Genomic DNA, 20,269 nt, shown 5'->3' with positions numbered 1-20,269 from the left:
GGTACCGTCACCAAGTGTGGCCCAAACGCGCCGCAGGAGCACCAACATCAGAATTCCAACATTTGTTGGCTCGTAAAATACAGAAAAGAAATAATAAATATCGGGACAGATGCGTTGATGTTAGACCAGGAGTGTTGGACCCCAGTCCTCCAGGACCACGATCCTACCGGAATCTGGATCCTACCGGGATTTGGATCCTACCGGGTGGAAAACTGGCGTTTTCTGCCCTGAATGAGGCCGATTCCCACCCGGGAGGATCCAAATCCCGGTAGGATCGTGGTCCTGGAGGACTGGGGTCCGTCATCCCTGTCCGAGACACACCCCGGGCCTCAGTGTGTGTGTGTGCGCGCGCGTGTGAAATGTGTGTGACTGGTTGGACCGAGTTCGTCTGAGGTGGCCGATGCTGTCTGTGAGTGCGCGCGCGCGCGTGAGCGATGGGGGCGTTTTTGGTGCGCCAGCGCTTCATCTGGAGGAATTTCCGCACCCGCAGACGCTTGTGTGCGGGTCAGGCTGCGGTTCTGCGGGTCATTGTTAAAGGAAAAGCCCGTCTGGGTTCGGATGAGACCGAGCTGAGCCGGGTTAGTCGCTGTTTATGGCTCTGCGCTCCAGGACCGGGTTCTATCGGCAGGAGGTCAACCGAACCGTGTGGGAGGTTCCGGAGAGGTACCGGGACCTGAGGCAGATCGGAACTGGAGCCTACGGAACCGTGTGGTAAGAACCAAGTTGACTTTTAATCATCTGATGGACAAATTTAAAACAAAACGTGTCAAAATTTCCTTTTGTGCGCATTTTTTTAAAAAGTGCGCACAAAAGTTTTTCCCCACAAAGAAACGTCGGAAAATCAGGAGACTTTTGTCATTTAGTCCAACTTTTATTGGACCCGAGTCGTTCCTGCCTGTGGGGGCCCTCTGCACCGCTGGCCCGGAGGCCTGGGATGCATTGTGTTACGGTCAACAAAGAACCCCCCCCCCCTTCAGTCTCATTGTTGGGGGAGGATCGACCCCCCATCACAGAAAAGTGAATGTTTGGAGGTTTCCACACGTCCACAGCAGGAAGGAAGAATTAAAACGATCAGAATTCCCCCCCACTCGCGCAGATCTGGATGAACTGGCGCCCAGAATAAGTGAAGCTTTCCATGAATCCGTGTTTCCTGAGTATTCCTGCCTCCTCCAGCTCAGCCTGGGACCGGCGCTCGGGGTCACAGGTCGCCATCAAGAAGCTGCAGCGCCCGTTCCAGTCCAAGCTCTTCGCCAAGCGGGCGTACAGGGAGCTGCGTCTGCTCAAGCACATGAAGCACGAAAACGTAACGCTCCGTCTCATCCTGCTCCGCCTCATCCCGCTCCGCCTCATCCCGCTCCGTCTCATCTCATCCCGCTCTGTCTCATCTCATCCTGCTCTGTCTCATCCCGCTCCGTCTCGTCTCATCCCGCTCCGTCTCATCTCATCCCGCTCCGCCTCATCCCGCTCCGTCTCATCCCGCTCTGTCTCATCCCGCTCCGCCTCATCCCGCTCCGCCTCATCCCGCTCCGTCTCATCTCATCCCGCTCCGTCTCATCTCATCCCGCTCCGTCTCATCTCATCCCGCTCCGCCTCATCCCGCTCTGTCTCATCTCATCCTGCTCTGTCTCATCCCGCTCCGTCTCATCCCGCTCCGCCTCATCCTGCTCTGTCTCATCCCGCTCCGTCTCATCTCATCCCGCTCCGCCTCATCCCGCTCCGTCTCATCTCATCCCGCTCCGCCTCATCCCGCTCCGTCTCATCTCATCCCGCTCCGCCTCATCCCGCTCTGTCTCATCTCATCCCGCTCCGTCTCATCTCGCTCCGTCTCATCCCGCTCCGTCTCATCTCATCTTGCTCTGTCTCATCCCGCTCCCTCTCATCCCGCTCCGCCTCATCCCGCTCCGCCTCATCCCGCTCCGTCCCATCCCGCTGCTCCTGCTGCTCTCATGTCCGTCTTCTCCCGCAGGTGATCGGGCTGCTGGACGTCTTCACCGCCGAGGTGTCCCTGGACCGCCTGCGGGACTTGTGAGTGCGAGCGTCCCCGGGAGGACGGTCGGCTGCTTTTGTCCTGACCCGTCCTGCGTTCCCTGTCTGCAGCTACCTGGTGATGCCGTTCATGGGCACCGACCTGGGGAAGCTGATGAAGGTGGAGCGGCTGACGGAAGAGCGGGTGCAGTTCCTCGTCTATCAGATGCTCAGAGGACTCAAGGTGACGCGACCCAGCCACACACACCTGTTTATTTATTGATGATGCTTTGTTCTAAACAGGTGCTTAAAGCTTAAAGCTGGTTAGTTTGGGTTTAATGTGCCTGAAACGGAACCATCGGGTTAGTTTGGTCTCTGTTAATCCTGATGTTGTTGGACTGACTTCACCTGTGTGTGTGTGTGTGTGTGTGTGTGTGTGTGTGTGTGTGTGTGGGTGTGTGTGTGTGTGGGTGTGTGTGTGTGTGTGGGTGTGTGTGTGTGTGGGTGTGTGTGGGTGTGTGTGTGTGTGTTCTCTCCCCAGTACATCCACTCTGCAGGGATCATCCACAGGGTGCGTGAACCTTTCAGACACATTTGTGGGGGTGGGGGCTTTTGTTCTCTCTTCTTTCATTCTGTTTCACACAGGCAGGAACAGAGAAAAGAACAGAATTCCATCAATATTGGTGTGGAAACAGACTGGAATTGTCTTTCTTTTCCTTCCTCAGGACCTCAAACCAGGAAATCTGGCCATAAATCCAGACTGTGAGCTAAAGGTATGCTAAATTAATGAATATCAAAGGTGGCCGCACATTCAAGCCTCTTTTTTCCCGCTATTCCAGATCCTGGATTTTGGGCTGGCGAGGCAGGCGGACGCAGAGATGACCGGTTACGTTGTGACCCGCTGGTACCGAGCGCCTGAGGTCATCCTCAACTGGATGCACTACACACAAACCGGTAACCTTTCCTTCATCCCAGTGCAGTAGCATGTGTGGGAAGAGAGTCAAAACTGGGCAGATCCATCCCATAATGGTCCCTCTTTTCCAGTGGATATTTGGTCGGCTGGTTGCATCATGGCGGAGATGCTGCTGGGAAGGCCGCTGTTTAAGGGAAACGACCGTATCCTTGGACTGGAAGTAGCCAGAACTTGTTGATCAGAACCCTCTCATCAGTGAGTGAGAACACTTGACCCAAACTCCTCCCAGACCTGGATCAGCTCCGGGAGATCATGAAGGTCACGGGAACGCCGACGGGTGACTTTGTGGTGAAGCTACGGAGCCAAGATGTGCGTGTTTATTCCTCCAGCATCCAACCGGATCGAGTCACCTTAAACTGGTGGAATCATTTAACACCAGCTGCAAATCTCAGAACCAGTCAAGGTTCCAAATGAGCGGAAGTCAGCCTGGAAAACTGGAATTAACTAGACTAGTTGCTTAGCTTAGCCTAGCTTAGCCGTCTGATATCAACTGGCCACTATAGCCATCTATTTTAAAGGTTCAAATAAAAAAAACAGGACAGATATGAAGAATCGGTGCTTTAAGTGCTCCAGAAATCCAACAATCTTTCCGTCACTTCCTCTCCGACAGGCTAAAAACTACATCAGGAGTCTTCCCAAAGTGCCCAAGAAAGATTTGCACTCCATTTTTTCAAAATCCAGCTCAAACGGTACGTTGAGATCCTGGTGCCGACCCAGTGGTGCGCTGATTTCCATCCCGCTGACCTCCGTGTGTGTGTGTGTGTGTGTGTGACCTCCACAGCCGTGTGCGTCCTGGAAAAGATGCTGCTCCTGGACCCCGAGGAGCGGGTCAGCGCCTCCGAGGCTCTCGATCTCGATTTCTTCAGCGAGTTCAGAGACGTTGATGAGGAGACGGAAGCGCTGCCGTACGATCAGACCCTGGACAACACCGACCTGCAGCTGGACCAGTGGAAACGTGAGGAGACGCGGCGCCCCTGTCGCTGCAGTACCGGGCCCGGCCACAGGGGGCGCTCGAGAGTTGAGAGCGGGGTAAAGATGAATTACATTTTATTCCTGTTTTGCAGGTCACACGTTCACAGAAATACTGACCTTCAGACCAGCCAGAGACTCCAGAGAGACGCCCCTTTAACAGCGAGAGTGCACACGCACGCACGCACGCACGCACACACACATCCCTGCACACGAGACTTGGGCAAATAAATACTGGCAGCAGCAAACCTTTTCTTGGGTGATTAATTAGGATTAATGAACTACATTTCGTAATTTGTAGTTGTTGATGTTTCTACTTTGAATAAACCCGATGTGTTGTTAATTTGCCTTTCAGCCCATGTTCTTCTTACTAAACTGACAGCTGGTGTGTGCGTTTTGATGATTCTCTCTGACCGTGGCTGTTTCCACAACCAAGAACCACGCGTAGCTTAAAGATATGGAAAACTTCTGACCCAGGTTGATTCATTTATTTTACGAGTTTTAACATACCTGCAGGAAAAGGCTGAAAAGGCATGTTCAGGGGAAGACGCAGAATTTCGAGCCCACAATCTTAACGGGCAAGAGACACCGGACCGCCCACCAAAACACACGCACGCACACTTACAGTTTCACTTACACCTGGCGGCGGTTCTAACTTTAAATTTGGATTTTACCTCAATTCAGCCGTTTCTGCAGTGCGACATCTTTCTTTTTGAGTAAAGAATGCGGTGACATTTCGTCAAGCATTTAAATTTCGGCCGGTGTCTTTAAACCCTGCTTGATCTTACGCTTCATCGGGAATCTCATTAATTTAGTTAAACCACAAGTTTAAATGTGAATTTATCGGGACGCAATTGTAAAGTTACTTCCGGGGTTTGTTGCAGTACCAGTGTCCCACCACACGAGGGCGGTATCGGTCGAGTTTGACTTACAGAGCACGTGATCAGCTTGCTCGAAGAGAACCTTTCCTTAATGTATATATTCTTAAAGGAATCACAGCGTCTCCGTGGAGAAGCTCCGAACAATCCAACTTTGTAAACAAAACAAATATACCTTTATTCAAACTTGAACATAGCTGCATATTTTCACCTATAAAATCCAAACGTCACAGCCCGTACTTCTTCTGCAAGGCTGTGACGACTGATGCTTCCAGTTCAGCCTGGCGGAGGAAGTCGAACAGGTCTGAGACCACTGTGGGACGGAAAGAGCAGAGCAGATGAGGCTCGATGAGGAGGAGAAAAACAAGATGGCTGCCGAGCGAGCGAGCGCGCCAGAGGAACTCCACCTTTTCTCTCCGCAGACGACATGAACATGACGGCCATGTCGAAGCGCCCCACCGCGGCGAGGCTGCGCAGCACCTCCAGGGTGACGGCCGGCCCTTCGCTCCTGCACAACACTGCTGTTAACGCACAGGACCCGTAGGCGAGAGGAGCGCGCTGCCTCAAACTCACCTCAGATAGAAATCCCGCAGAGTCCTCAGGATGTTGTGGAGCACGTCTGGTTCCAGAGAGTTGCGGAAGATGTTTCCATACTCCTCCGGCTTGATTTGCTGCAGGGAATAATCACAATGCTGCCTCATGTGTTTCCATCACGAGCTTTTCCAGGCCGGCTTCAACTGTGCTTGTGTCAGATAATTCAATGCTCATCTCTTGGATCTCCAGTGTCTGGAGACGTCCGTTACAGCCTGTTCTGCTCACCCTCAGATATCTGTAAACCACTTCTGGCTGGTTTCCAATGGTGTGGAGCTGAGCCTCCAGCTGGAAGCTGTTGCTGGGTGGAGGAGGCGGCTCTGCGTCGGTCGGAGAGGGAGCGGGATCCACTCCTGCCTCCTGCGCTGGTCCTTCTGACCGAGTGCCAGAGAGAACGCTGGGAAAGAGGAGCGAAGGACGTGTTTAGCAGAGGAAATGATGGAATTTATATCCTCAAAATAACAAAATATGATCTCAGTCACGACAGATGGGCTGAAATATTTGCTGCTAATATTTAGCGACACGCTAAGAGTTCCACTGACGGGTCAGGTGACCGTGAGGAGACTTCTGCAAGCTCCCCCATCTTGATCATCTTGGCGGTGGGTGACATCGACAGCGGAGACGAGCGCTCCTCCGCCTCCCTCGTCTCGTCCTGGATGACCGACCTCGGCCCAGCCGGCAGGTGCTCGGTGCTGCCGCTCACTTCCACAATCTCCATCCTCCTCAGTGGTTTCTGAAGGACGTCACACATTCAGCAATTGACACCTAGTAAATCCTAAATTATATCTAATTATATATATATTCAACCACAGCCACAAACCTGAATTCGGAAGCTCTCTATTGCCACCTGCTGTACAATTGCAGGTACTACAAATATGGATTTTTGCTTTCTTTCATTCGTGTTTTTTTTTAGCTTTAATTAAAGGTTTTAGTCCAAAACCTACTTAAGTCTTTTTACGGGTCTAATAAATAAGGTTTAAGCTGGGAAAGTGATGTTAGAATGAAGACTCACAGCAGAGCGCAGATGTGCTGGTTTGTCTATAGGCTGAACTGTCCTCCTCTGGGTGCCGTCAGGAGGCTGAACATTGCTGGAATTCAGTGCCTGACAGAGAGACACATGAGGGACAAAGACATTCTTCTCCATTGATCATTTTTCAGTATCTTTAAAATGGTTGCTGCCCTTTGTAAACTTAGCTGCTCCTTTCCCCCACATTATCAGAGCCAATATCCCACTGGGAGATTACGGGATGCACAAACGTACGATCTGCACTTTCTGGAGCTCGTTCAGGGCCTGCTTGTTCCCTGGTTCCAGCTTCAGCACCTCCTCGAAATCTAGAACATGCAACCATGCAAACTCAGGTACAAACGTGATCCATATGCCCCAGGGCAGCACTGTTTAGGAGCAGACCTTGTTTGGCCTCCTGCAGTCTCCCTAAAGCTGCTCGTGCGGTGCCCCTGCGGGCGAAAGCCTTGGAATAGGAGTCGTCCAGGCAGATGGCTCTGCTGCAGTCCTCCTCCGCCTCCTCGTACCTGTGGCACATGGTGGCTCTTCTTTTAACAAGCACCTGTCGTTTCAAAGAAAGTCCCCCTGAAGATCACATGCTGGCGCTGACCTCTGCAGCTTGAGGAAGGCCATGGCTCTGTTGGCAGGCAGAAGGATGTTCATGCTGTCGGCCTCCATTCCTTGGCTGTAGCACTCGACGGCTGCCTCGTACTTGCCTTCCTTGAAATAAGCGTTTCCCTGACAGGAACAGGATCAACACCCGGGTCACCTTCGATGTTTAAATGTTAAAGGCGCTTTTCACTGCGAACCGCTGCTTTAGTGCTCGCCTTCTACAAGCTTTGATTGAGTTTAAAGGAGTAAAAACTGGACCCAGTGAAGCACTTGAGTAACTGTAGTTAATGACATTCAACCACTGATGAAAGCGACTGTGAGCATTAATATACTAAAAATGTACAGGAATTACAGAAAATGCAGCCTTCACACCACAAAGGAGCCAAAGTCTGAGTGTATATTGACCTGTACTGGGGAAAAGAGGTCGAACACATCCAAGCCTACCCTGTCTTTATGGAAAACCGCCTCCTGCTGTCTCTGCTGCGCTTCCACGCGGCTCTGCTGATCAGGATCCAGAGCGGGAGCCTCCGGAGGCTGTGCTGCTCCACTCACACCGGCTGGACCCTGGCATCCAAGAATCTACAACCAGCAGGGAACCAAAAGCCATTCAGGGAAAGGAACCTTCAGAGATCCCCCTCAACAGGGCACAGGCTTCACCTCTTTGATCTTCTTCACTTCACACAGCGCCTCCATGTTGCCGGGGCTGAGCTTGAGGACCGTCTCGTAGTCTGAACAGGAGAAGATGTCAGGCGGCGCTCCGCATTTCAGACGCTCTACCTGTTTCACGGAGCGTCACCTTCTAGCGCCGGCTCGTACTTCTTCAGGGCGAGGCGCGCCGCTCCTCTCCGCGCGTACGCCTTCACGTAGCTGCCGTCCAGGACTACGGCCAGGTTACAGTCGGACTCGGCCACAGCGTACCTGTGAAGGACAGCCTCAGTGCAGTGCTCCGTCTCTTTCCACGTACCTTCACCAGCCACGGCGCCGTCCGTTCCGCTCACTTCTTGAGTCTGAAGAAGGAGGTGGCGCGGTTTGTGGGGAGCACCGGGTTGTGAGGGTCCGCGCCCATGCCTCTGGTGTAACACTCAATGGCCTCGTTGTACCTGCCATCTCTGAAGAACGCGTTCCCCTGAGAGCAAAAGGATCCTTTGTTCTTAGGCAGCTTCACACATTATTCTGGTTTTGCAGAGTTCTCCGCACCTTTTCTTTCTCCGCGAGTGCCTTTTCCCGATCAGGGGCAGCTTCCTCGGAGTCGGAATCATTAGAATCCGCTGGACTGTCCTCCTTATCCACCTCGGACAGAGCTTTGTCCTGTAAACATCAGATTTTTAAAATCAGTCCAGGAAGCCACAGATTTCAGTCACTGTCTAAAATCAACACACACCACATTGAACTTTTCCCATGAGCTATAGTCGTAGGATTTTATCCTCGGATCTTTTTTGTTCTCATCCCCTTTTGCTTGTCCATTGGCTGCTGGTTCGCTCTTCTTTTTCTTTGCCTTCATCTTTGATTTGTAGTCTTTGTTGCGCACAGGCGGCAGCTTCTTCTAGACCAGACACCAAAGGAACACCTTAGGTTCATCCCGAACATACAGCACATGATGGATCATGGCAGCACAATCCAACCTGTCCCTCTTGAACCCTTCCTTTCCGCAGCTCCTCGTCCTTCTTCTTGATATCCGTCTCCCAGCTCTCCAGGTCCTTCATAAAGCTCACCAAATCCTCAGTATTTTGCCGCATCTGAAGATGCAGATCCATGGCTTTGTTTGTCCCGGACATACTAACCCCTGTGAAAGACACATTGGTTTTATTGATAGTTTTTGCTACTCGCTGCAGTGGGTTCGGTGCTGAAACCGAAAGGAAACTGTTGAAACCACACAGTTATACTTCTGCAGCTAACTAACCAGCTAACGGAGATTCAAAATTAAAGAAAATGAAGTGAAAATGGAGCGACGCCGTTCGCTGTGTTATACCTGTAGCGTCTTTCTATAGATATCAGATATACGGGAAACGTACCTTAAGTTATTCTCGCTTTAAAGTCCCGGGAAATCTGCCGTTAGCTACAGCGACGTGTTTACGGAAGTAGCCATGACACCCCGACGACCAGCATCCTTTGCGCAGTGTTGCGCAACACACTCCTCAATAAGCAGCGTCGCTATTGGCTGTTGCTGGAGGTCGCAAAGAGACGCAAATAAACCGATTTAACCTTTGAGAATGAAATAGGTCCACTTACAAGCGTTTAATTCTTAATAAAAATCCACATCCACAATAAACACACTACCCGTTAAGATTGGACACACCTTATTTATTGGTTTTTCGATTTTTCGTGGCATTGTATGTTCTCACCAAAGGCATCAAAACTAAGTTCCTTGAGCTTCACGGTTTGTTCAACCTTCTTCTGATGCAGCTCCATGAACAAGGCAAAACATTCCACGTATTAACCTCGATAAAGTACACAAGTGACGTGAAAACCATCTCACGCGACCGCCTCATGACACTCATCCAGAGGTCAAGGGTTTGAAACCCTGTCATCACAGCAAAGGGTGTCTACTGAAAGGAATCCAAAATGTTATATCACATTTTTCCTAAAATAAAATAATAAAAATAAAGAAAAAACATTGAATGAGAAAATGTGTCCTAACTTTTGGCTGGTAGTGTGTATGTCCATACATACAAATGTTCTATACCAAGAAAGTCATGGACAAACACCAGCAATTAATGTTGTGTTTTCTCCCTGCGTTTCCTTTTAGCCAGGGACAGAAGCCTAGTTTGAATGGTAAATTCACAGGTTAACATACCACTAGAGACACGGAATAATGTGCAACTTGTGCTTCCTGGGGAGGCACAAAGAATCAGGTGTCTCATGGTGCCAGAATTTTACCCTGTATTTTGTATTTCTAGAGTTGCCCGGGGTGACTAAAGATAGTCGATAGCAGTCGTAACACTGTTGTCACATGTGTTGAATCTGTTGATGGTAAAATGATCAAACACCAATTAATTTGAGCCTGTGATATCTTGACCTTAGTTTGAGTTTCTAATTTCCTGGATATCAAATTGTTCCCCCACCTGTGTGTTCCTGTCCCAGGTCTGGCTGTCATACGTTCAGGAGCCCCTGAACCATGTTGGGCTTCTGGAAAATGTAGATTTTATTTAAAAATGGCACGTATGCATACAACAACTGACTGCATGTGGTCGCATATAATTAAAACAAAGCCAAATATTCACCGTCGTCTGAAACTCGACTCGAAGTTAGCGGTCTGTTCTAAATAGACGATCTTCGTTGTGGCGTTCTTTCGTGCAGTTTATTTTTTAAATTTAACTCAATCCTATTTAAGAAATATCCAAATTGAATGCAACGCGTGTCTTTGTTTTCTTGTTCTAATAAACATTTGTATTATTCCACCGTAAATCGTCACCTTTGACCTCTCGCCCGTCCTGTGATTGGCTGAACCGCGATGTCCTCTCTGTAGCTCCCGATAGCTAACCAGGGCAACTTATGCTAACACTGACGGTTCCACTGGAAGCCACGATGGACAAGAGTAAACAAGAAGAGGATTACGGTTATCACTTGTTCCCTACGAGGAATAAGGAGAAGCAGACGAAGACCTCGCTCTCCGAGAGCCTGTTCACCTTCAATCACAAGTGTCAGGTCATGCTCAGGTTTGCAAAGGAAACCAGTGAGTATTGCAAAGTTTCTCCCCCCGTTATCATCAGTGCACATTGAATATGGGGAATGTTATCGGCAAACATGCCTATAGGGACGTAGACGGGACTAGAGCGTCGTGTTTGCAGCATTTAGCATATGCTAAGTCAGTTAGCATTAGCTCCTGTCAACAATAAAGAGCTGCTGTCATGGTGGTGTGCACGTTCCTCAGGTCCGTATGCGCAGCTCCTCCTCAGTGCCATGAAAAGCTCAGGATGGTATGTATGCTTTATGTTTAATAAATTACCCCGCGCTTGATTTCACACTTTACCTTTGCAGGACTTGTTTATTCTTGCAGAGACTATCTGCTGTAATAATAATAATAATAATAATAATAAACCAGTCAGTCAAACGCTGCGTGATGAAGACCTCTAAGACTCTGTCCCCCCCAACACAGCAACGTGTTGAATGACCGACACTTCACCTGTGAGGAGTGTGATGGGACGGTGAGCGGCGGCTTCGATGCCGCCTCTTCGCAGGTGAGAACCAAAGTCTGGACCCGAGACCCGTGGCTCCGTCACGGATGATTCACGTGCCCCCTGCTTGCAGATCGTCCTGTGTCAGAACAACATTCACCAGCAGGCCCACATGAACCGGGTGGTCACGCACGAGCTCATTCACGCCTTTGACCACTGCCGGGCCCACGTGGACTGGTTCAACAATTTCAGACATCTTGCTTGTTCGGAGGTGAGTCCCGCGGTTTGTTCAGGTTCTGTCCTCCACGGAGGTCCTTGTTCAGGTTCTGTCCTCCACGGAGTGGAGCAAATGTCTTCACGCCCCCGTTTCAGATCCGAGCCGCGAACCTGAGCGGGGACTGCGCTTTCAGCAACGAGGTCGCGAGGTTCAACTTTGGTTTGAAGGAGCATCATCAGGTAGCTGTGCGTGGACGCCTCCGGTTGGTCTCTGGGTCTCCTTCTCTAACGTCCTCCCCCTCCTTGGACAGGCGTGCGTCAGAGGCCGGGCGCTCCGCTCCATCCTGGCGGTGAGGAACATCAGCCCGAAGAAGGCGGAGAAGATCGTGGACGAGGTCTTCGACACCTGCTTCAACGACCACGCGCCCTTCGGTCGAATCCCCCACAGCAAGAGGGACGCTCACTTTGCCTACAGGGATTACGAGAACAGGAACCGGTACTACGCCAACCTCTAGCGCCGCGTCCCGGGCCGCCTGGACGGGCCATCACGTCGCTCCAGGTGCCGTGGAGGTGCGGCAGGAGCCGCCCTTCACTTCAGCTCTGTGCTCAGATGTGATCGATTCATGTTTAAATCAGCGACTTGATGTCGAATTCAAAGGTCGTTTCTCATCGGAGAATCGGGACGGGGCAACGGAAGACTGAGAAGATCTGAGGTTCTTCAGAAACGGGGCGGATCGGGTGATAAAGGGGGCGACAGGCAGAGAGGGTCTGATTCATCCTTCCATCACACAGCTGCAGTGAAGGGGGGAACTGTCCTCCCTGGTACCGGCGCCAGCGCTGAGCTGCTGGGGTGTGTCGGTGTGTTCTGGTCGACCCTCGGAGACGCGATCACGTCCACAACTGTCACGTCGAGTTAATCGTGCTCAAATTAAACCGCCTGTTTGTCCCAGTTGGTGCTTTCCTTCCATCCCGAGTGTGAAAACGTGTCTCTGACCTTGTGGGAAGGGTTTTATTTAATTTGGGGGGGTATTAAATGGGCAAAAAGTTCCTGAAAATAACGTCGGCGACTCGATTCACGTCTCTGAAAATGTCACCGCTGACATCTTTAGTGGACATTAGCATTTAAAGAGTCTCATATCCCCCCACAAAGATTAATGAGGGAAAAGTTATAAGGGAATTAGCCTCATAATCCCTCCTCTTCCTCGTCGCTGCCTATCTCAAAGACAACAACCTCTGCATGGTAATTGGCGAGTCTGGGAGGATCTGCTGGCGGAGTGTAATGTCCCTCTTATCTCCACGCTGTCCTCTTCAGAAACGAGCCAGTGGGAGGGACAAACAAAGAGGATTATGTTCATTTTTGAAGCTTAACAGTAAATACTGGGAAATATAAATAAATAAACCCCCTCAAGGCGGTTACATTAATAAAAGACGACAATATAACACCAATAATAGAAATGATGTTTGTCTTCTAACTCTGGAAATACAATTAAAAACACAAGAGTGGACGTGTAAGATGATCCGTCCACGTTTACAGACGATCACTGCTGAAATCCTGGAATTATTTGTTGTCGAGGGCTCTTTAAATGTCCTCTCGCTCTGGGAATTAAAGTTTACCCAGTTGTTCAGCTAAATTCAAAGCTATTTTTGGTGCTCGCCAGGTAGCTTCTGAATAAACACACAATTTCTATCCTTCCTCCAAATGAACCTTTACAGTAAGTCAGCAGCACACAGATGCTTTTACATCTTTTACTTCACGTTTCACTACATGAAAAGAAAATATGTCTTTTTCTGTTTGTCTCTCTGCAAAATATTTAATATTCTCCCCTGGAAGAAGAGTCAGTTACTATGGTTACATGCAGCAAGACAATTTCAGTCATTTGCTGTAACTCCTCTGATTTCCTGGTGTTGATTCAAGATTGCAAATACACCCCCACGCACAGGTTTGAGCCATAATCCCCCCCCCCCCCCCCCCCTTTAAAAATATGAGTAGCAACATTTGATCCGAGGTAATAAAACAGCTATAGCCTGCAGTACCACCTCTATGCTGCGGGTGGCAGTGTTTCCCAACAAAAGGCGCCTCCCTGCTGAACTGATGCAAAAGACTGAATTAATTGAGCAGCTCTTCCAGGTGATGCTGAAGGCTTTTTCCTCTCGAGCCGGAGCAGTAATCGGAGACGCTGCTGCGAAGAGTGACGACTTTTCATTATTCCACCTCCGTAAGCAGGCAGCGCCCACTGTGATCTAATTACTGGGCTCCAGAAACGCCCGTGTCTTCGCACTAATCTGCTGTAGGACAACACATTAACCCTGAGAGCACTAATGAACTCATTTCATTAATTAAAAAAGTGCCAAATTTGGCTTTAGCGTGGGGGGGGGGGGTGAGGACATCAGCTTCTCGCAGCATTTTAAAACACGTGACTCACTGGTAATGATTGCAAACTAAGTTCAAAACTTCCTGTTGACCTGGTGTTTCTGACACTTGGGCGTCGAAGTTGGGACGTGTGACAATCAAAACATGGCACCGGAGGTGGGTTATGATGGACGTTCGTCTGTGTTTGGGGCCCGTTAAGAGTTAAGAGAACCAACATGGATGAAATGGTGACAGTAAATATTAGCACACACTGCTCATCATTAAATATGCACAAAACCATCAACTCACCCCCAAAAGATGACAGGTTCCTTATTTATTAGCACTTTTAGTCCCGATCCATTTCATTTAAAAGAGGAAAACGCTCCACATGGCTCAAGATGTGGAGCTGTGCTTTATATTTAAAGGCAAGCGTGAGATTCACATTCATGTATTCATCGCGCCGTCAGAGGGAAAGAAGAGAAAATCATTAGAATTCACAGCACAAATCTCCGCTGGCAAACTGTCTAACCTGACAATTAACTTCCGCTGCGGGGGATCACAGTTTGACTCAATCTGTCTGTGTGTGAATTAATTATGTTAAAACGGAGGATTCATTAAGGCGTCCCCATCTTTACACTCGGCAGAGATCATCGTGCACAGCAACACACAACAGGTTCCAAATACTCATAATACGGGCACCTCCCGGTTTTATATATTTATTCATAGAATTGCTCCTCCTGCAGGACAAGTTGCTCATTTAAAATATTAAAATGCACAGACAAGAATAATTTAGCCAACTTGGAAGTCACTCATTGGTTTGTTTTGTCACGGAGATAATGTCCTCACAAATATAGAAAGTTTAGTCTAGGGGTGCTTTTCTAGATCGTCCTATTCACATGGATCATCACACACACACACACACACACACACACACACACACACACACACACACACACACACACACACACACACACACACACAGCACGAGGAAAGATTTTCCAAGTTTACTAGTTGTCATATTTCCTAATTGTATTTCACTTTATATTAAAACTTAAATTGTGTGATTTTCTCACTTTGTCAAGTAAATTAGAAGTGCCAGAAGGTTAACACTCGCCGTAGAGCTGTAGATGACTTCCACACCAGTAATTAATGCAGGCTGGCATTTGAATCTTCATTACACTAATGATATGCATGATATTAATTAGGCCTAAGTGATTAACACAACAACTGCTGGACAATGTCCTGGGGTCTGAAGAGGACCGACTTTCCCCTTTTATTAACACTCCCCAAAGCTACACGCTCATTAATAAGCTGCACTGACCTTGACGAGTGCTCTGAGGCGTGTTGAAAGTAATTGAGTACATTCTGTAGGCAGCAAGAGCTGAATTCTGTCTCCAAGTAAAGTAAAAGAAAAACAAGGTGGAAAACTGAGCTCCAGGTGAGGCGAGAGGCCAAATGAGAGACGAGGAAGGTCAGGAGGAGATAAATGAATGGATGGGAACTAATGAACACAAAAGCAGGTTTAATTGAAGTCATTTCATGACTTGTTGCTGATTCCACGTTTGTTTGTTGGAGCTGATTAGATTCTAATTTAAGTGGGAGAAAATTGCGTTATTGAATATTAGTGTTGCACTTCCAGATTTCGCCGCAGGGGGGCAGCAGGTGAAAGACTGAGTTAGACTCAACCAGCAGAGAGGGGGCGCTATTTTCTGTGCCTCCACTGTTTCGCCGGTAAACACCAAATTAGTGTCATTACTGGACCCTTCAGTCAGAACCACCCTGAATCGGCTGGTCCAACGAGGCGGACAAAGTGTCCAGGATCCAGTGCTGCAGCCTCGTAAACCCCCCAGGGACGAATTCCTGCACTGCCCTTGAATTCCCATCAATCAAAACCCTCAAGAACGGGCAAAAAAAGATCACCTCATCTGTCCCATTTATCCAAGATAGTGGTTAGCCCGCTCTGGGCCGCCTGGGACTCCCCCCTCATTGGAGGGAGGAGCGGCAGAGATCGCCCGGAGGCCCGAGCCGCTTCGCCGGTGAACCAGTTCAGTGCAACCTCCTGCACCGCGCGTCACGGGCGCAGATAGCCGCCCCCCCAATCTGGCGGCTTTGTCACGGTTGAGCTCTGGCAGCGGCGGCGCCGGTCATCCCGAACATCCGCAACCAGAGGGATTAGCGCGACTTCAGCGCCGATCTGAGAGGAGATGGATGCAGGTTGTGCTGCGACCATATGGCTCCGGCGATAAGTGGCGAGGACGCTGGGAGGCCTGCGCTCGCACCCATTCCTCACTTTTAGGGGGGAAAGTGGAACAGAGGAAGTAACTGGCTACCGGAGGAAGAGAGCGGCCCCTTCTAACGTGACGTGAGGCTCGGCTGGACCTTCTACACTGGACCGTCTCGGAGAGCATTTCTTATTACTGCTGCCGGGCCAAACTAATGTGGCCTCAACCACAAGTCCCAGAAACCCAGAAAAACTCCCTCCCTGAAAGTTTCCATCGCAGCACCTACTGCGTGCAGCCTGCGCCCCCTACAGGCCTGAGTAGCCACTCCCACGGCGCCATTTTACACTGGCGTACCCTGTTTAGGACACTCGGTGCATCCCATAATGCAGGGGGGAAAGTTCAACAGAAGCTCCCTAACTGAGCAAAACCTCCCATCACCTCTCTTATTACAGCACAACGGTCTAAAGTGGTTTTGGACACTTGGACGATAGGTTTGGACGTTGGCGGTGACCGGTCAGGTGAGCTGGCAGGTCGGGGGCGGAGCTGACCCCGATTCTTGAGGCGCATCACCATCATTCGTTAGCAGCTTTGAGCACTTGACGGCTCCTGATGGAAGCAGATGAAACATACGGCAGGATTTGCATAAAACACCCATTTAGCCTGCGCAGCATCGTGAAAAGCTCCGAGACGGCGTCGCTGAGGAGACGTTTTGATTTCACGTGATTAGTTGCTCGCTGCTTATTCAGATTCTCTCTCCCCCCCATCATTACGTAAATGTTGCAAATCAGACATTATTGCCACATTAGCTTTGGGGGTCTATAAACGCCCCCTCTGGTGCTCTCCATCCCACAATTATCCCCTCTTTAGAGTCGAACTCGCTGTGGCCGCTAGAGGGCGCTCGGGAGCTACCCCCGACGCACACAAAGAGCCCTCTAAGCCCTTTTTATTGGCCTTCATCCAGTTTATGAACCTGTGAGTTAACCCCCGGGACTGACAGCGGTGTCGCTGGGTAAACACGGCTCGGACCCTGTGTGACGCAGCTCAGCCACCAGCTGATCGAGCTGGACACATTTAAGAGCGAAGGTGAAGTCTGTTACTCATAAACCAGCCAACGGGCCATATATTTCCCCCCACGTCCGCGTTTAACCCCCACGCTGGAGGATCTCAAAAAGAGCCGTCATCTCAAGAAACCACTTCTGATGGAAAATGCAGCTGTTTGCAAGTTTAGCTGGGGATGGAAAGACTTGTAAGGCACGGTCCAACGGTGCTGCCGGCCTCCTGGCAGACTCACACAAGGACGCGGAGCTGCGGTTTCACGTGGTTCCACAAGCTGCATGAGTCACCGGCCAGAAACACGTCTCCGTGCACGGTGGAACTGGGTGACTCTGCAGCCTGGTGGGCGCACGCCAAAGACAACAGGCCAGGCTCGGCCTGGAGAAACATGTGTGAAAGATGCTGGAACTGGGGATTGTGCGACACGAACTGGGCTAAAGAACAGTCTCAGCCACTTTTATTAACATTGGACTTGAAATAAGAAACTCAATATTCAGCATAACTGGTTTATTTGAACGGTGGATGATTACAGGGAAGCAGCTAATCCAGCTAACAACGCCTGTGTTTCCCAACACAGGCTAATTTAGCACCATTTAGCTACGATTAGCTTTATATTATCTGGAGGTTGCCTCATGCTGACGTTATTATTGCTCAGCTCACTGAGAAGAAGGAAAAAAATAAACTCACAACTTGTTGTGCTGTTTGTTTCCAACTGGTCCAGCGAGAGATCGTTAGTCTGGAGGACTAGTCATCAAGGAACCGGAGTAAAATGCAGAATATCCTGGATCATATCCAACTTTTCTCACATTCAGGTCTTTTGCTCTGAGCTGTTGGTGTTCAGATGTCATGGCGCGGTGATTAAAATCAGGTGTGTGTGTGTGTGTGTGTGTTCATACTGGCAATTACTGATCTTTGAAAAGAGGTGGAATTTGCCTTTTGATGTGTGTTTGCCTTCCTTAAAGAAGGAAGAAAGGAAACGAGCTGGTTAGACAAATAACTGACAGTAGTGTCAGTGTTGATGCAGCATGAAATTCCACTGATTAAAGACGTGATTCTACCCTGGAACCCTGCAGAGAGCCGCACTGGACCGGCACAACCTTTCATTTGCATTGTCAGCTTTTAGAAGAATGTTAAGCATAAATGTGAATGTTTAAAGAAAATACTGCAAATGTTCCCGGAACATAGAAAATGTGGTCAGAGAATATTATAAGAATATTATAGCAGGCTGCTGTTCTGCATTTAATACCTAATAAAGTGTCCAGTGAGGATTATCAAGCCTCAGACTCCACTCCACTCCTCTCCTCTCCTCTCCTCTCCTCTCCTCTCCTCTCCTCTCCTCTCCTCTCCTCTCCTCCTCCTCTCCTCTCCTCTCCCCTCCCCTCCCCTCCTCTCCCCTCCCCTCCCTCTCCTCTCCTCTCCTCTCCTCTCCTCTCCTCTCCTCTCCTCTCCTCTCCTCTCCTCTCCTCTCCTCTTCTCTCCTCTTCCTCTCCTCTCCCCTCCCCTCAAGTCCAGACATGTTCCCCAGAATATATTTGAAAGGCATTCTGGGAAATGTAGTCTAGACTGCAGGATTTGTTGCCCCCAAACCATCAAGTTTAAACAAACAGATCATTTGCATCAGCGTCACAAGAATTCCATTTGCTGGTGAGTCCCAGGATTCCCAGTCTGAGAGCAACATCTGGCTGGTTTTAAGAGTCATGGACAGTTTGCTGCAGGTGGTGGTTGGTGAGGGGGGTGGGGGTTATATGGGTTATATGGGCCATGGAAGTTTAAAAGGGTCAATACATGTGGATCCCACCCTTCTGTGGTGGAGGTGTAAATGGGGAAGAATGGCAGGCATTCATGACAAGGCTGTAGCTCGTCACATTAAACTGAGAGCCTTCACAAAATGAAAGATTTAAACAGGCTGTGCGCTTAAAAACGGCGCTTTATCAATCTTAGCGCGGTGGAACGTCCCCAAACGGCGGCTCCTGCAGCAGGAACAGAGGGAGAGCCCTCGCTCCGAGGCCTGATGATCACGTCGCTCGCTATCGTGAAAGAAAACGCTCGCCGGCAATTTGTCCACCTGCAACGCTGAGCAGCGGGTTTGGTAACAATTACTGGCCCAGGAAAGAAAACATTACAGAGTCATTACAATAATGATAGTAATTCAGGCCAGCAGAGACATACGTGCCGCAGGCCTGCTCTGCTCCTCCCTTTCCCAGCCTGACTTGTCATCCATGATCCCCGGCTGGATCACGGCTTTCTTTAATCATCTGCTGTGACTTTGGTCAATAGTCCAACACGTCCTCTTTAAGTCCGAAATATTCCAGGTTCTGGCAGATTTAGATGCAGCCACAGCTTCAAAACATTCACCTTTTGTCTGCAAACCGGGGACGTGAATATCAGCGGTCCTGGCCGAGCAGGAGGAGGGACGGGACGCTGCCAGGACCTCGTCCAGGACCTCGTCCAGGACTCCGACGGGGCCACGCGGAGGCTGCTGCCATCCAGCCTGGAAAACATTTGAGGCTCTTGTTATGAGAAGAGCGCGAGGATGCCCGGCTCTCCGTGCCGAGGGGAAAAACACGGCCCGTTTTCCATCTGGCGCACGTGTGCACGTCTTCAGCGCGACAGTGCTGACGATAAAAGGCCTTATGAAATCAGACAAATGGCTGCGCTGGCTCTTCTGGGTGGCCCCGTGACATATTCAGCCCCAGACGGAGTCTTTTTCTAACCCTCAGCGGTATTTTTTTTAAAGTAGCAGCTTTAGTTTGACTGATATACGCAGCCATTAAATATCAATCCTCCTTAGATACGAGGTTCTGCCGCCTCGGCGACGATCATTTAATGTGGGTTTTGAGCTGAGCGTGATCAGCTGAATCGTGTGAAAAGCTTAACGAGGCTCAGCAGCGCCGCACAGCTGCACCTCGCTCGCTCCGTCTGTTTGGATCTTCCCACAAACTCTCAGGCTGGAGGTTTAACACAAATATACAAATCAAACCACCACGTAACAACAACCCCAGCAGCACAATCGGTTTAGAGAAGGTAGGAACTGGTTTCTGGGTCCACACACTGAAGTGAAGTTCATGTTATTGTGGCGCGCACGTGTGCAGAAGAACAAGCAAACGCAGATCTGGGACCTTGTTGCCACGAGGCGACCATGCTAACAGCCAGTTCTCCTCGTGGTCTCAGGGTGTCATCCAGGGTCCTCAGTGACTCGCTACTGCCCCCTGAGGCGAGGCGTCGAACTTCACCTTTTAGTTGTTGGGGGAAACTGAATAGTTCAGAATAAAAAAGGTTGTGTTTCACCAGTGTGATTCCTCACGATGGCTTCGGGGTCCAG

The 20,269-nt window shown here is 49.8% G+C and overlaps 3 protein-coding genes across 6 annotated transcripts; 2 read left to right on the top strand and 1 right to left on the bottom strand.

Annotated features, from left to right (window-relative positions):
* The first annotated feature begins 282 nt into the window (after positions 1-282).
* On the top strand, positions 283-4,250 carry mapk12b (mitogen-activated protein kinase 12b). 2 transcript variants are annotated; one of them, XM_011613515.2, is made up of 12 exons: positions 283-711; positions 1,174-1,303; positions 1,967-2,025; positions 2,098-2,209; positions 2,507-2,536; positions 2,691-2,738; positions 2,805-2,919; positions 3,010-3,081; positions 3,168-3,247; positions 3,549-3,627; positions 3,720-3,893; positions 4,003-4,250. In XM_011613515.2, the coding sequence occupies exons 1-12, from the start codon at positions 593-595 to the stop codon at positions 4,065-4,067; spliced, it is 1,083 nt and encodes a 360-aa protein (XP_011611817.2). In that variant the 5' UTR covers positions 283-592; the 3' UTR covers positions 4,068-4,250. The 2 variants fall into 2 exon arrangements, with proteins under 2 accessions (XP_011611817.2, XP_029681126.1); XM_029825266.1 differs by lacking the exon at positions 1,174-1,303 and having other exon boundaries at positions 591-711.
* A 688-nt stretch (positions 4,251-4,938) lies between these two features.
* On the bottom strand, positions 4,939-9,155 carry rpap3 (RNA polymerase II associated protein 3). 3 transcript variants are annotated; one of them, XM_011613513.2, is made up of 17 exons: positions 9,004-9,155; positions 8,614-8,774; positions 8,373-8,534; positions 8,189-8,299; positions 7,990-8,117; positions 7,788-7,909; positions 7,649-7,719; positions 7,436-7,570; positions 6,990-7,117; positions 6,785-6,906; positions 6,638-6,708; positions 6,389-6,478; positions 5,919-6,109; positions 5,605-5,773; positions 5,359-5,456; positions 5,193-5,293; positions 4,939-5,098 (listed from the first exon to the last, which is right to left on the bottom strand). In XM_011613513.2, the coding sequence occupies exons 2-17, from the start codon at positions 8,764-8,766 to the stop codon at positions 5,013-5,015; spliced, it is 1,938 nt and encodes a 645-aa protein (XP_011611815.2). In that variant the 5' UTR covers positions 8,767-8,774; positions 9,004-9,155; the 3' UTR covers positions 4,939-5,012. The 3 variants fall into 3 exon arrangements, with proteins under 3 accessions (XP_011611815.2, XP_029681121.1, XP_011611816.2); XM_029825261.1 differs by having other exon boundaries at positions 8,373-8,531; XM_011613514.2 differs by having other exon boundaries at positions 9,009-9,121.
* Positions 9,156-10,305: 1,150 nt separating this feature from the next.
* Positions 10,306-12,273, top strand: atp23 (ATP23 metallopeptidase and ATP synthase assembly factor homolog). The gene is made up of 6 exons (XM_003972949.3): positions 10,306-10,664; positions 10,863-10,908; positions 11,088-11,169; positions 11,240-11,377; positions 11,479-11,562; positions 11,634-12,273. The coding sequence occupies exons 1-6, from the start codon at positions 10,484-10,486 to the stop codon at positions 11,835-11,837; spliced, it is 735 nt and encodes a 244-aa protein (XP_003972998.2). The 5' UTR covers positions 10,306-10,483; the 3' UTR covers positions 11,838-12,273.
* Positions 12,274-20,269: the final 7,996 nt, after the last annotated feature.

The sequence above is a fragment of the Takifugu rubripes genome, chromosome 18 (genome assembly GCF_901000725.2).
Source record: "Takifugu rubripes chromosome 18, fTakRub1.2, whole genome shotgun sequence".
Lineage (NCBI taxonomy): Eukaryota > Metazoa > Chordata > Actinopteri > Tetraodontiformes > Tetraodontidae > Takifugu > Takifugu rubripes.
Note: the sequence above shows the minus strand (reverse complement) of the source record. Positions and strands in the feature narration are given on the sequence as shown.

Excerpts from the sequence above, each read along its gene's own strand:
- mapk12b (XM_011613515.2), top strand. The coding sequence starts at position 593 with ATGGCTCTGCGCTCCAGGACCGGGTTCTATCGGCAGGAGGTCAACCGA. Across the intron at positions 3,082-3,167 it reads GCTGTTTAAGGGAAACGACC|ACCTGGATCAGCTCCGGGAG; the intron begins GTATCCTTGGAC and ends AACTCCTCCCAG. Across the intron at positions 3,248-3,548 it reads TGAAGCTACGGAGCCAAGAT|GCTAAAAACTACATCAGGAG; the intron begins GTGCGTGTTTAT and ends CCTCTCCGACAG.
- atp23 (XM_003972949.3), top strand. The coding sequence starts at position 10,484 with ATGCTAACACTGACGGTTCCACTGGAAGCCACGATGGACAAGAGTAAA. Across the intron at positions 10,909-11,087 it reads GCCATGAAAAGCTCAGGATG|CAACGTGTTGAATGACCGAC; the intron begins GTATGTATGCTT and ends CCCCCAACACAG. Across the intron at positions 11,378-11,478 it reads GACATCTTGCTTGTTCGGAG|ATCCGAGCCGCGAACCTGAG; the intron begins GTGAGTCCCGCG and ends CCCCCGTTTCAG.
- rpap3 (XM_011613513.2), bottom strand. The coding sequence starts at position 8,766 with ATGTCCGGGACAAACAAAGCCATGGATCTGCATCTTCAGATGCGGCAA. Across the intron at positions 6,907-6,989 it reads GCCTTCCTCAAGCTGCAGAG|GTACGAGGAGGCGGAGGAGG; the intron begins GTCAGCGCCAGC and ends CATGTGCCACAG. Across the intron at positions 5,774-5,918 it reads TCCTCACGGTCACCTGACCC|CGTTCTCTCTGGCACTCGGT; the intron begins GTCAGTGGAACT and ends CCTCTTTCCCAG.